The sequence below is a fragment of the Triticum urartu genome, chromosome 2A (assembly GCF_056163025.1).
Source record: "Triticum urartu cultivar PI428250 chromosome 2A, HENAU_Tu73, whole genome shotgun sequence".
NCBI classification, from domain to species: Eukaryota; Viridiplantae; Streptophyta; class Magnoliopsida; order Poales; family Poaceae; genus Triticum; species Triticum urartu.
Window position 1 is genome coordinate 710272953 of NC_141874.1, and position 14924 is coordinate 710287876.

Consider the following 14924-nt stretch of genomic DNA (forward strand, 5'->3'; position numbering starts at 1 on the left):
AAGTTTTGGTTCCCCTCCGCATGTTTGGCTAAATCATACGCGGCTCTATTGGCCTTTCTTAGACAATGATGATTAAAAACAACTTAAGTAAATTCCGACAAAGGAAGGTGCATTCCGCATACTAGATGGTTGCCGCAGGTCCAATAGAATTGCCACCATTTTGCATGACCTCGGCAACATCCATACAGTCAAATTCGACCAGCATACTCCCCGCAAAAGAGAAGGGAAATCGACAAGTATACAATTGCATCCCACGTAGCAGCGTCATGTTTGCCTCACCCATGAAGTCATGTTCACTTTCTCCGGTGAGTGGGGGCGGCTAGGCCTGCAACGTCGACAGCTTATTTTGTTGCACTTTCTGGTTTCTGCGTGCCTTCCAGTCCTATCCGGCTATATATAAATTCAATACCCAACAACCAACGACAGACAATCCTCTCACCCAAGCCAGCCACAGAGGAGAAGCGAGAGGGTTAGCATGGCGGTTGACTATGGGAGCAGGGAGGAGAGGTGGAGCCTGGCCGGCACCACCGCGCTCGTCACCGGCGGTAGCAAAGGGATTGGGTACGTATATCCACACATGCATGCATTCACGAACGCATGCCTCTCTTAATTCTACACAAGTGCAGCTAGTACTCGTAAATTACTTCCTAGTCTTAATTTGTGCTAGGCATGCCATCGTGGAGGAGCTTGCCGGGTTTGGGGCGAGGGTGCACACCTGCTCCCGGAATGGGGCGGAGCTAGAGGAGTGCCGTCGACGGTGGGAGGAGAAGAACCTGCAGGTCACCGCCTCCGTCTGTGATGTTTCCATACGTGCCGACAGGGAGAAGCTTATGGAAACAGTCCGAGAAACTTTCAATGGCAAGCTTGACATACTAGTAAGTATATTAATAATTTTATTGGTATGTCTAGAGCATAGTGATATAATTATTGCATATCTAAGTGACTCAATCAAACTAGAAAGAAAGAAAAAAGCTAATGAAAATGTTTACACGAATCTTCACGTATAATCAATGATATAGGACTTAGATGTGCAATACTTATGGCACATTTAGATGTGCTTTAGAAAAACTGTAACTTATAATCTATTAAGATAGTAAGGGGAAATACACAGGAGTGCCTGGGTGCTCCACCCCCTATACGAAAATTAAATTTGGAAAATAACAGGAATTTTTTTAAAAAAACTAAAATCTTTGTATCTCAATCTTGGGTGCCCAATCTACTCCCGTATGAACTTTTGTAGAAAAATACCAGGAAATTTATATGTGGCAAGGAAAATACAGTCCAAACTAAAATCCACCCAACCAGTTTTTTTCTATAGATATGAGTTTTTTTTGTCTTTTTTGGTATTCTTTCACGAAATTTCACACGGAAGTAGATTGGGCTCTTAGGTTTCATATCCCAAAACCCCCCAAAAAATTCAAATTTATCGGTACTTTTTTTTGAACTTAATGTTCATACGGGAGTATGGAGCACCCAAGTGCTGCCAATTCTTTTCGGATAGTAAGCTCCTTCAATTTTGGTCCTCCTGGTGCAGTGCCGGCTGTGGGGGCGCTATAGGCCTTGCCTGTAAGGGTGTGTTGATGGTTGAGGTTCCTATTTTTTTTTCTATTCTATTTTTAAAATTTATTTTTCCATATTCTAATTCATGAATATCTATTAAAAATTGTGAACATTGTTTAGTCCCTAGATAAATTTTAATTTGATGAACTTTTTTAAAATAATATTTTTAAATTTTGTGAATAATATTTGAAATCCATGAATATTTTTAAAATTTTAAATTATTTTCCAAAAATTCAAGTATTTTTAGTCTACAAAATTTAAAAATATATATTTTTGAAAAATCCATGAATATCTTTTGATTTAACAAACTTTTTCAAATAAAGAAAGACAACTGGCCTTTTATAAAATTGTAGGGGAGCAAGCCAGTGGAGCAGGGAGGCGAACTGAGTGAGCGAGAGGTTTGTGGGTTGGCTCATGTGGATGTTACATCAACAATTCAATTCCATGGTTTCAAAGTAGAATATGAGCTCCCAAGGGAATCACACACCGACCACCAGCCGACACCGAGGTCAAAATGTTTAAAGATACCACAACTCCACAACAAATAACTCCACTCTCCTCTTAGAATAAATATCGTCTCTAGCAGCACCCCAGCACAATATACAAATGAAAAAACACCACCAAAACATAATTAAAACCCAGCCAACATTCATAAACTAAAATGAAACAGCCGGCCATAATAATCTGCTAGAGAAAAAATGACTTAATCCCATGAGTGAATAACGGTGTTGTGCAGCGTGCATTAGCCTTTAGTAATAATAAGATACTAAGCTCCATAAATTTGGAGCCTCCTGGTGCATCGGGGTAGTAGGGGACGCTATAGGCCCCACCTGAAAGGGTGTGTGCCGTTGGGCCAGCCGGGTTTTTGGGTTTTGAGAATGTATTACATGATTTTTTTTGTGTTTTCAACAAAAATGTTGTTTTTATTTTGGTTTTCCCCGCTTTATCCTTTTCCTCTTTGCGTGTTCATTTTTCCTTCTCTTTTTTATTCTTTCACATGCTATTTCATGAATATTTATTAAAAGTTGTGAGCATTTAAAAGGACTATGAAATTTTTCTAGAATTCGTGAACATTTTTTTAATTCAATTTTTTTAATTCAAGAATGGTTTAAAGCTTCACCAGCATTTTTATATCAATGAACCTTTTTAAAATTCATGAACATTGTTTGAAATCCATGAATATTTTAAATTTCATGAATATTTTTTAAAATGGCTGTCTTTTTAATTCACAACATTTTAAAAAATCTAATAATTTTTACAAAATATGTGAACTTATTTTGCTTTAATGAACTTCTTCAAATAAAAAAATATGGTATCCATTTTTTCTGAACCAGTAGAGCGGCAGAAAAAAGCTAAGGGAGTGAGCTAACTTAGCGAGAGCTTCATGGGCCGGCCCATATGAGCGTTATAACAATAATTGCACGGTCACAACATCAAATAAGACCTCCAAGGCCGAAATATGTAAGGACTCCACCACACACCTTACAACTCCACTCTTATTTCAGAACAAATACCATGTCCAACAACAACCTAACATGATAGACAAATGAAATAAAAATATAATTAAAACCTAAGGCAGTGTAGACAAAACCATGACATAAAAACCGACCACAATAACTTTTCCTCGAGAAAAAAGAGTTGATCCTATGAATGAAGAACGACGCAGCGAAGCATGCATTAGATTAGCCTCTAGTAAATTCTATCCATAAAAATTAACCATGTGACATGCTCATCCTGCCTATAACTAAGAGAGGCCCAGCTCGCTCTAAGTAGGGTATCTGTAAAGGATCGTTTTTGTTGAATTAATTGTTGTCACTATATATGTAGGTGAACAATGCAGGGCAATTGCTCTTCAAGCCCACTACTGAATGTACAGTGGAGGAATACTCAAATCTGCTAACCACCAACTTGGAGTCGAGCTTCCATCTCAGCCAGCTCGCACACCCTCTTCTCATACACGCTTCTATTGCCGGAGGAGGCAGCATCATCAACATGTCCTCCATTGGAGGCTCAATCGGCTATGCAGGCTCCGCAATTTATGCTACCACAAAAGGTACACATGTACTGGCCAAGATATACAATATACAATATTATTAATACAGTATAATGGATATTTGTAGGTGTTGCTAGTTATAGTGTGATTTTTTTAGCAATAACACTATATATAACGGTATTGAATGCCCTAATGTGTCTCTTTTAGTTACAGTTCGATTGAATGTATTGTCACGAAAAAAATGTAGAGCAGAACCTCGTCTGTCTCGCCCGCTCCCGTGAGTGGGGAGGCCACCTTGCGCCGCCCACCTCCAACCTCCCCGGCCCCTCCCCCTCCCGCGCCACCATCGGAACACGCCGTCAGGCAAATCCCGGCCGGCGTCGGTGGTGGCGGGGCCTCTTCCCCTTCCTCGCAGTGGGCTGGCGTGGGACAACGACAGAGCGCGGATGCAGCCAGGGCGACACGGCGGTGGCGTCCTGGTGTGGCGGCGCGGGCGGCTGCTCGTTGGGGGCGTGGTGGGGCATGCCTGCGCGGGTGGCGGTTGTGGGCGTCCCGGCCTAGATCTGGATCGGGTAGATGCTCTAGCCGGCTACCAACAGGCGGCGCGGGCTGAGGCAACATGGGCCGGCTATCGCTGGTGGCTTTGGCTACTGGAGGGGAACAGCGTGGCGGCGTGCTCCTTGCTGGGGTGGTCTGGCGGCTCTATGGCTGTGGTGACCACGTCCGGGGAGCAGATGGGGCGGATCGATGGGTAGGTGGCGCTTGTGTTCAGTGTCGTGTCTCTGCCAGTGGTGCTGGCTTCCTCCCCTGGTTCTAAGCCGAACCAGAGCTGCGAGTTGGGGCTCGTGCTCCGGCGGATCTGGGCAGTGCCCAGGGTGAGTCGGAGTTCGCGCTTCGGGAAGGTACGCTTGGGATCGATCCGGAAGGTGCTCGTGGGTCGTGAGGTCCCTCTCCTCGCGGGTACGGTGGACGTTGGTGGTGGTCGGGGCTCCACTACACTGTTGGGAAGATCGGTGTCAACGGCCACGGTCAAGCCGCCGTGCGAGCGGGCTCGGCGACGGCCGTCGGTCATCACAGAGTAGGGTCTTCCCCGTCCATCGGGTACGGCTGGAGATCCAGGCGTGGATGCCTCCTATTGTGGAGGCGTCCACCCATACTTTGTGGCTGATGCCGGGCTAGGAGCGAAAGGTGTCTCCTTTTCTCCTCCTTCTGTGGCAGATGCACTGTGATGTGGACGGTTGGTGGAGTCCCCGACATGGATGTCGGGGTAGCGGCCCTGGATGGCGGTCTGCATGGTTGGCCTTCTGGCGGGCATCATGGTGGCGGGGATGGTATTACCTCTTGGTCGCGTGGGTGGCAAGAGGTGATGTAGCGGGTGGCTCAGGCGTGCTCTTTGTCTCTGACAGTGGCCATGCCCCAATCCGGATCTGGAAAATCTATGCTCTTCGCACTTGCCCTAGACACCTCATGGTGATGCAGGGGAGCTGTCGAGGGAAAGCTTCATGCTCGTCGCTGACGATGATGACGCTCACGGGCGTCGTTATGTTTTTGAAGACGTCGTCATGGCACTCCTCTTTGTGTTTGGGTTCTGGCTAAAAACATCTGTCTATTGTAGACTCGACAATGATAATGCCTAGCGCCGTTATCCCTCCTGTGGGCGTTGTTGTGGAGCTTAAGTGTTATAGGGCTTTGCGCGATGTTGCTTTAGCTTATCCTGTACTTTATTTCGATAGCTCGTGTGCATTCTGCGTGATCCGATCATTTTGGGATGGGCAGTGTTTGGGGGCCACCCATCTCCTTTTATCTTTCGGTCGTGTATTTTGATTGATTGTTGCTTTATATATAAAGCGGGGCAAAAGCGTGTTTCCAAAAAAAATATTGTTCCAACAAAAATGGTCCATTGTTTCTATGAATTCTGAAGGGAAAAAATGGATCGGTGCCCTTGTTTCTTTTTCCTCTCTCATCGTTGTGCTTCTCGTCCTTTATCATGTAGGTGCAATGAACCAACTTACAAGGAGTTTGGCCACCGAGTGGGCCTCTGACAAGATTCGTGTGAATGGCATCGCCCCAGGATTTGTCACAACCGACATGCTTAAAGATGTAAGCAATGACCTAGCATATATTTTTCTTGATCAAAGAACAACACACGAATTTAATTTGATTTGGTAGCTCTGAGATAGTAAGTTCACTTTTCATTATTTTTTAAAAAGGAGGATAACCTCTGGCCTCTGCATATGAACGATGCATGCAACCATTTTATTAATTATTTATAAAAAAAACTTATAAAGTAATACATCAGGTAGTCTGAAATCATCATCTTGGCAACATCTGTCGCTAGTCTTGTCTATTTGATGAAGAGGTGCCGATTATCTGAGCCAAATACCAAACAGACATTGGACCAAAGCCTAACATCTAAAGCCAAAGGGCCCAACCAAGCCGCATTGCTGGGTCTGGGGCACACACCGGTTTGACGCACTCTCAGAGGTCACCGCCGCCGTCTTCCATCAATCCATCTCCGGAGCAGGTACTGACGCATCGACCTTACCAGGCCTGCTGTCGACGCCACCATGGCGCCAGACAAAACCACCATCCTACACGTATCCATCAACACGCGCTTGTCACCGAAACTTCGCAGCGCCATGCCACCGAGATCCGCGGTCGGTCTTGTGGTAGATGTAACACTGCTCCTGCTCTTGTCCCCTCCAGCCAGCACTTGCTCCAAAACGATGCCCCCAGAAGGAATAATGACACTGAAGGCGCCGTCATCGTCCGACCGGGTAGACCCAGATCTAGGGTTTCCTCGTGAACAACCCGATCGAGTTGACGTGACTTGCAACGACAATGCCTCGAGAAGGAAACGACGTCAGAGACGCCGCCATCGTCCGCCAAGACCGCAGTCAGGCACGATTTTCACCGGAAACCGCGTCGTCCCGATCTCACGGCTGGCTGGAACCGCGCGGAGCCTCGCCATGAAGACGTATGCCGCCACCAGTACTCCGACGGATATCCTCCATCTCCTCACCGGAGCCCTCATTGCGCCGCCGACCATCCACGCGAAGAATGGACGACCGATTTGTGTGGCATCCAGATCCGCGGCCGCCGCCATGCCCACCATCGCCAGAGAACCCGCCGGTTCCCAGCGACTATGGGAGCTAGCACCGCAACCGCACGACCAAGGGCGCCACCCTGGCCGCTGCGCACGTGCTCCCCGTTGGACTCGCCCCAGTCGAGCCATGCATGAGGGTCACCGCCGCATCCAGCACCCCAGCCCCTTCGGTGCCAGGCCCGCCACCACCGCGGCCTATGCCGGTGACAGGGGCAGAGGGGAGGCCGCGTCTTGGTTGGCTGCCGGCGGCGCTGAGATCGCCCCCTAGCGGCGCCCTGGGGAGGCGTCGCGAGGGGTCACTAAAGGGCTCTCTCGATGGTGTACTTACGACACTTAGATGCTGAGTGTTCACTTTACCTGAGTAGAAAAAGATTTAAACATCCAAAATGATGTGGTAGTTGCATCAAAATAGCTTCTCCCTCTGTTTTATAATACAAGACGTTATTATATCTAATATATGAGTAATGTTTTATATTATGGGATGAAGGGAGTTGCTCTTAACTATTTGAAGAGAGCACTAGTGATTTTATTTTTTACTATGATACTGCAAGATTCAGAGACTGTCGGTTTAAATTGATCCAATATATTATTACGGCCCAAAATTCGGGAGAGCATAATTTGATGTATTTATTCGTCTTTCCGTCTAAGATTATTTTGCAAAACGATAGCAAGTTTTCTTATCTTTTCTAAATAAATGTGGATAACAACTAGTTCTTGTGTGGATTGCACAGATAGATACAGAGTACGTGAAGGAAGAGCACTCGAAGACCCCATTGGGACGGAGCGGCAAGCCGGTGGAGATAGCCTCGGCAGTGTCATTTTTGTGTATGCCGGCAGCTTCTTTCATCACCGGCCAGATCATTTGCATCGATGGTGGTCGAACCATTAGTGCTTAGCCATCACCACCGCTCCATAAGTTATTGAATATTTGGCGAATACCACCGTGGGAGAGTGAAATAATAATAAATATGAATCAATAAATAAATAATGCCAACAAATAACTCGCACCATGGTGAACGCCTTTCAAGAAATGTCACGAGATAGCATATGTGTACGTGCGCAAATTTCTGCCTAGTCTTTGTACTGAACATATGTAATGGTGATTCTAGTTAGCAACTTAATTAAGATGGATTGTAATGTCTTTTATGCCGAATGAACAAGACTCTCTAGTTACCCGCGAACAAAAAAATGGAGATAGCTGGAGGACTACTGTTCTTAAAATTAGATTAACTATAAGCCCCTGCTTTTCCACGACGAGAGCTTCCTCACTTGAAAACTTGAAAGGATCATAGTATACTAGAAGCTGTCGCGCGCTTTGCCACGCCGTTCTTTAATTATAGGGACTACTTTTTTCGTGGATGTAAATTGAGATCAAAATAACTATTTTGATCTTTCAAACAAAGTTTAGGATGATTTGACCTTCTTTTAAAAGAAAAATCTCGTATGAACATTTTTGGTGATGTCAACACCCATGACATTTGGGTCGCATGGAAAACAGCATGGTCCATGATGTTTTGACCCTAAAATTTCTCCCGTGTGACTTGGCGTCTCAACTAGAGGACAAAACGCCACGAGCCATGGGGTTTTGGACGGGTGGTAAACACCGTAGACCATGGCGTCTTCCATGCAACCAAAAAGCCCTGAATGTTGGTGTCATCAAAAAAGGTTTGGAGTTTTTTCGAAAGGGGGTCAAATCATGCTAAAATATGAAAAAAGGTCAAAATAGTGGTTTTGTTTGCAAATTGATTGTTGGGTTGTAGACATTAATTATGCTAGACTCAGTGTTTCCCCTTGCAATGGTTTTTGTTGAAGTCGGAGTTTAGATGTGAGGGGAAAGACAATGTTAGTTACATATGACACGTGTCCCCCCCCCTCCATCTCCCTTCTGCACCCCCACAGCGCATTGCCGACCAGCATCGGGTTGCTATAGGATTCTTAGAGCAACTCTAGCAGACCTCGCATCCCGCCGGCCCACAAAACGCGTTTGCAATTCGCGCAAAACCGTTTTAGCGGGCCGGCGTGGGCTGGCACAGATGCAGACCCCCCCAAACGGATCCGTAAAAAAGTATATTCTCGGGATATGCCTTTTTACGGGTTGGCTTCTGCGGGATCTGCTCGGGCACCACCGCGACGACCCACAAACAGATAAACTGCAAATCTCGTATTTGACATAAGATTTCACAAACAAGTTCAAATTCAAACGACATAAATAGTTTTACGCGCAAATAGAAGCCAAGTTCATTACAGCTAACGCAAAAGAGGGCCCTGCAAAAGGTTTGCGCCCATGTCTGGCATCATCTTGATCGATCTTCACTCCGCGCCATCGAGTCCACCTTGAAGTTTATCGGCGCCACCGAATCCTCCTCCGGCGCTTGTTCCAACTCCCGCACCAAAACCATCCACATTGCCACCATATGGAGCGGAGAAAACATCACCGGAACTGTAGCACGGACCGGCCGACGCCACCATTCTTCTCTTCAAGATTTCTCTCCTTGCCATATCATGGCATGTTTTGGTGAGGTCGTCCATGTCATTGTGGTTCATTGACATGATCTTGTTCTCTTCGGCGAGCAACATGGACATGGATTTGTTTCCAGCGGCGCGTGCTCTTCTCTCCTCAATGGTAGCTTTGCGCAGCCCCTCTTCTTTGAGCAACTGCCACTTTTCTTGCTTCTCATTCGCCTTCTTCTCGGCCAACTCTTTCTTGATCTCCAACGACTTCAACAACATCGACTCGTTGGATTGCACCATGGCATCAATCTTCTCCCTCAAGCTCGATGCTTCTTGCTCTCTCTCCTCATCTTCTTCTTGGTCTTCTTGTCGCCATCGGGCTTGTGCAAATTTCTTGGGCTATCATCATCCTCATCTTCATCTGTGTTTGTAAGTGAGCCTCTCTTTGGTGGGGATTCTTTGTCGATCAACTTCCACTTCTCGCACTTTTGGAGCAACTCCCAACAATGCTCTAGTTTGAAATTTTTGCTTTCCGAAGCTTCCATGTCCTTGTATCTATGTTGAGCAATCTTGTCCTACACAATGTGAACAAAGTGATCCAATCATTTCCCATGATGCAATATGATGATGCGCAATTTGAACAAATACAAAACAAACTCACATAGTTGGACTCCACGGTGCCACTTGGAGGTGCATTGCGTACTTGCTCCAAGCAAGCTGCCCAACGGCTGCACATATGCTTGATATTCTCCCAACGCCCTTAAAGCGACCGAAATGTGCGTGGAGTCCTATTGGATGCTTTTCCATAATGCGAAAGTATTGATCTTCAATCCTTTGTCAATATCTCTTGGAAGTTTGAGAAGTACCCGTGCATGCATCAAGAGACACCACACTCCATGCTTGAATCAAAGCTTGATCTTCCAAGATCGTGTAGTTCTTGTTGGGGAACGTAGCAGAATTTTAAAATTTTCTACGCATCACCAAGATCAATCTATGGAGTCATCTAGCAACGAGGGAGAGGGGAGTGCATCTACATACCCTTGTAGATCACGCGCGGAAGCGTTCAAGAGAACGAGGTTGATGGAGTCGTACTTGTCGTGATCCAAATCACCGATGACCTAGTGCCGAACGGACGGCACCTCCGCGTTCAACACACGTACGGTTGGGAATACGTCTCCTCCAACTTGATCCAACAAGGGGGAAGGAGAGGTTGATGAAGATCCAGCAGCACGACGGCGTGGTGGTGGAAGCAACGGTGATCTCGGCAGGGCTTCGCCAAGCTCAGGGAGAGGGAGGAGTGTCACAGGAGGGAGAGGGAGGCGCCAGGGGCTAGGGTGCGGCTGCCCTCCCTCCCCCCACTATTTATAGGACCCCTAGGGGGCGCCAGCCCTAGGAGATTGAATCTCCAAGGGGGGCGGCGGCCAAGGGGGGTGGAGTGCCCCCCAAGCCAAGTGGGGCGCCCCCACCATATGGCGCAGGGGAGGCCCATGGGGGGGCGCACCAGCCCATCTGGGGCTGGTCCCCCTCCCACTTTAGCCCATGGGGCCCTCCAGGATAGGTGGCCCCACGCGGGGGACCCCCGGGACCCTTCCGGTGGTCCCGGTACAATACCGATTACCCCGAAAACCTTCCCGATGGCTGAAATTTGACTTCCTATATATAAATCTTCACCTCCAGACCATTCCGGAACTCCTCGTGACGTCCGGGATCTCATCCGGGACTCTGAACAACTTTCGGGTTACCGTATACTAATATCTCAACAACCCTAGCGTCACCGAACCTTAAGTGTGTAGACCCTACGGGTTCGGGAGACACGCAGACATGACCGAGACGACTCTCCGGTCAATAACCAACAGCGGGATCTGGATACCCATGTTGGCTCCCACATGCTCCTCGATGATCTCATCGGATGAACCACTATGTTGAGGATTCGATCAATCCCGTATACAATTCCCTTTGTCAATCGGTATGTTACTTGCCCGAGACTCAATCGTCGCTATCCCAATACCTCGTTCAATCTCGTTACCGGCAAGTCACTTTACTCGTACCTTAATGCATGATCCCGTGATCAACCACTTGGTCACATTGAGCTCATTATGATGATGCATTACCGAGTGGGCCCAGAGATACCTCTCCGTCATACGGAGTGACAAATCCCAGTCTCGATTCGTGCCAACCCAACAAACACTTTCGGAGATACATGTAGTGTACCTTTATAGTCACCCAGTTACGTTGTGACGTTTGGCACACCCAAAGCACTCCTACGGTATCCGGGAGTTGCACAATCTCATGGTCTAAGGAAATGATACTTGACATTCGGAAAAGCTATAGCAAACGAACTACACGATCTTTGAGCTATGCTTAGGATTGGGTCTTGTCCATCACATCATTCTCCTAATGATGTGATCCCGTTATCAATGACATTCAATGTCCATAGTCAGGAAACCATGACTATCTTTCGATCAACGAGCTAGTCAACTAGAGGCTCACTAGGGACGTGTTGTGGTCTATGTATTCACACATGCATTACGATTTCCGGATAACACAATTATAGCATGAACAATAGACAATTATCATGAACAAAGAAATATAATAATAACCATTTTATTATTGCCTCTAGGGCATATTTCCAACAGTCTCCCACTTGCACTAGAGTCAATAGTCTAGTTACATTGTGATGAATCGAACACCCATGCAGTTCTGGTGTTGATCATGTTTTGCTCTAGGGAGAGGTTTAGTCAACGGATCTGCCACATTCAGGTCCGTATGTACTTTACAAATATCTATGTCTCCATTTTGAACACTTTCATGAATGGAGTTGAAGCGACGCTTGATATGCCTGGTCTTCCTGTGAAATTTGGGCTCCTTGGCAAGGGCAATAGCTCCAGTGTTGTCATAGAAGAGAGTCATCGGGCCCGACGCATTGGGTATGACTCCTAGGTCGGTAATGAACTCCTTCACCCAGATTGCCTCTTGTGCTGCCTCCGAGGCTGCCATGTACTCCGCTTCACATGTAGATCCCGCCACAACGCTTTGCTTGCAACTGCACCGGCTTACTGCCCCACCATTCAAAATATACACGTATCCGGTTTGTGACTTGGAGTCATCCAGATCTGTGTCGAAGCTAGCATCGACGTAACCCTTTACGACGAGCTCTTCGTCACCTCCATAAACGAGAAACATATCCTTAGTCCTCTTCAGGTACTTCAGGATATTGTTGACCGCTGTACAGTGTTCCATGCCGGGATTACTTTGGTACCTTCCTACCAAACTTACGGCAAGGTTTACATCAGGTCTGGTACACAGCATAGCATACATGATAGACCCTATGGCCGAGGCATAGGGGACGACACTCATCTTTTCTCTATCTTCTGCCGTGGTCGGGCATTGAGCCGTGCTCAATCTCGTACCTTGCAATACAGGCAAGAACCCCTTCTTTGACTGATCCATATTGAACTTCTTCAATATCTTGTCAAGGTACGTACTCTGTGAAAGACCAATGAGGCGTCTTGATCTATCTCTATAGATCTTGATGCCTAATATGTAAGCAGCTTCTCCAAGATCCTTCATTGAAAAACACTTGTTCAAGTAGGCCTTTATGCTTTCCAAGAATTCTATATCATTTCCCATCAACAGTATGTCATCCACATACAGTATGAGAAATGCTACAGAGCTCCCACTCACTTTCTTGTAAATGCAGATTTCTCCATAAGTCTGCGTAAATCCAAACGCTTTGACCATCTCATCAAAACGAATGTTCCAACTCCGAGATGCTTGCACCAGCCCATAGATCGAGCGTTGGAGCTTGCACACCTTGTCAGCATTCTTAGGATCGACAAAACCTTCCGGCTGCATCATATACAATTCTTCCTTAAGGAAACCATTAAGGAATGCCGTTTTGACGTCCATTTGCCATATCTCATAATCATAGAATGCGGCAATTGCTAACATGATTCGGACGGACTTCGGCTTTGCTACGGGTGAGAAAGTCTCATCGTAGTCAACCCCTTGAACTTGTCGATAACCCTTAGCGACAAGCCGAGCTTTATAGATGGTTACATTACCATCCGCGTCTGTCTTCTTCTTAAAGATCCATTTATTTTCTATGGCTCACCGATCATCGGGCAAGTTAGTCAAAGTCCATACTTCGTTTTCATACATGGATCCTATCTCGGATTTCATGGCTTCCAGCCATTTGTCGGAATCTGGGCCCGCCATCGCTTCCTCATAGTTCGAAGGTTCACCGTTGTCTAACAACATGATTTCCAGGACAAGGTTGCCGTACCACTCTGGTGCGGAACGTGTCCTTGTGGACCTATGAAGTTCAGTAGAAACTTGATCTGAAGTTTCATGATCATCATCATTAACTTCCTCTCTAGTCGGTGCAGGCATCTCAGGAACAATTTCCTGAGCTGCGCCACTTACCAGTTCAAGAGGTAATACTTCATCGAGTTCTACTTTCCTCCCACTTACTTCTTTCGAGAGAAACTCTTTCTCTAGAAAGGATCCATTCTTGGCAACAAAGATCTTGCCTTCGGATCTGAGGTAGAAGGTGTACCCAATAGTTTCTTTAGGGTATCCTATGAAGACGCATTTTTTCGACTTGGGTTCGAGCTTTTCAGGTTGAAGTTTCTTGACATAAGCATCGCATCCCCAAACTTTTAGAAACGACAGCTTAGGTTTCTTCCCAAACCATAATTCATACGGTGTCGTCTCAACGGATTTCGACGGAGCCCTATTTAAAGTGAATGCGGCAGTCTCTAAAGCATAGCCCCAAAATGACAGCGGTAGATCGGTAAGAGACATCATAGATCGCACCATATCCAATAGAGTGCGATTACGACGTTCGGACACACCATTACGCTGAGGTGTTACAGGCGGCGTGAGTTGTGAAACTATTCCACATTTTTTTAAGTGTGTGCCAAATTCGTGACTCAAGTATTCTCCCCCACGATCTGATTGCAAGAACTTGATTTTCTGTCACGTTGATTCTCAACCTCACTCTGAAATTCCATTAACTTTTCAAAGGTCTCAGACTTGTGTTTCATTAAGTAGACATACCCATATCTACTCAAGTCATCAGTGAGGGTGAGAACATAACGATAGCCACCGTGAGCCTCAACACTCATTGGACCGCACACATCAGTATGTATGATTTCCAATAAGTTGGCTGCTTGCTCCATTGTTCCTGAGAACGGAGTCTTGGTCATTTTACCCATGAGGTATGGTTCGCACGTGTCAAATGATTCGTAATCAAGAGACTCCAAAAGTCCATCTGCATGGAGCCTCTTCATGCGTTTGACACCTATGTGACCAAGGCGGCAGTGCCACAAGTATGTGGGACTATCATTATCAACCTTGCATCTTTTGGTATTCACACTATGAATATGTGTAACATTACGCTCGAGATTCATTAAGAATAAACCATTCACCAGCGGAGCATGACCATAAAACATATGTCTCATATAAATAGAACAACCATTATTCTCGAATTTAAATGAGTAGTCATCTCGAATTAAACGAGATCCTGATACAATGTTCATGCTCAAAGCTGGCACTAAATAACAATTATTAAGGTTTAAAACTAATCACGTAGGTAAATGTAGAGGTAGCGTGCCGACGGCGATCACATCGACCTTGGAACCATTCCCGACACGCATCGTCACCTCGTCCTTCGCCAGTCTCCGCTTATTCCGCAGCTCCTGCTTTGAGTTACAAATGTGAGCAACCGCACCGGTATCAAATACCCAGGAGCTACTACGAGTACTGGTAAGGTACACATCAATTACATGTATATCACATATACCTTTAGTG

The 14924-nt window shown here is 46.2% G+C and overlaps 1 protein-coding gene across 1 annotated transcript; it reads left to right on the plus strand.

Annotated features, from left to right (window-relative positions):
• Positions 1 to 423: 423 nt before the first annotated feature.
• Positions 424 to 7796, plus strand: LOC125539933 (noroxomaritidine/norcraugsodine reductase). The gene is made up of 5 exons (XM_048703480.2): positions 424 to 561; positions 668 to 875; positions 3388 to 3613; positions 5547 to 5653; positions 7391 to 7796. The coding sequence occupies exons 1-5, from the start codon at positions 476 to 478 to the stop codon at positions 7553 to 7555; spliced, it is 792 nt and encodes a 263-aa protein (XP_048559437.1). The 5' UTR covers positions 424 to 475; the 3' UTR covers positions 7556 to 7796.
• Positions 7797 to 14924: the final 7128 nt, after the last annotated feature.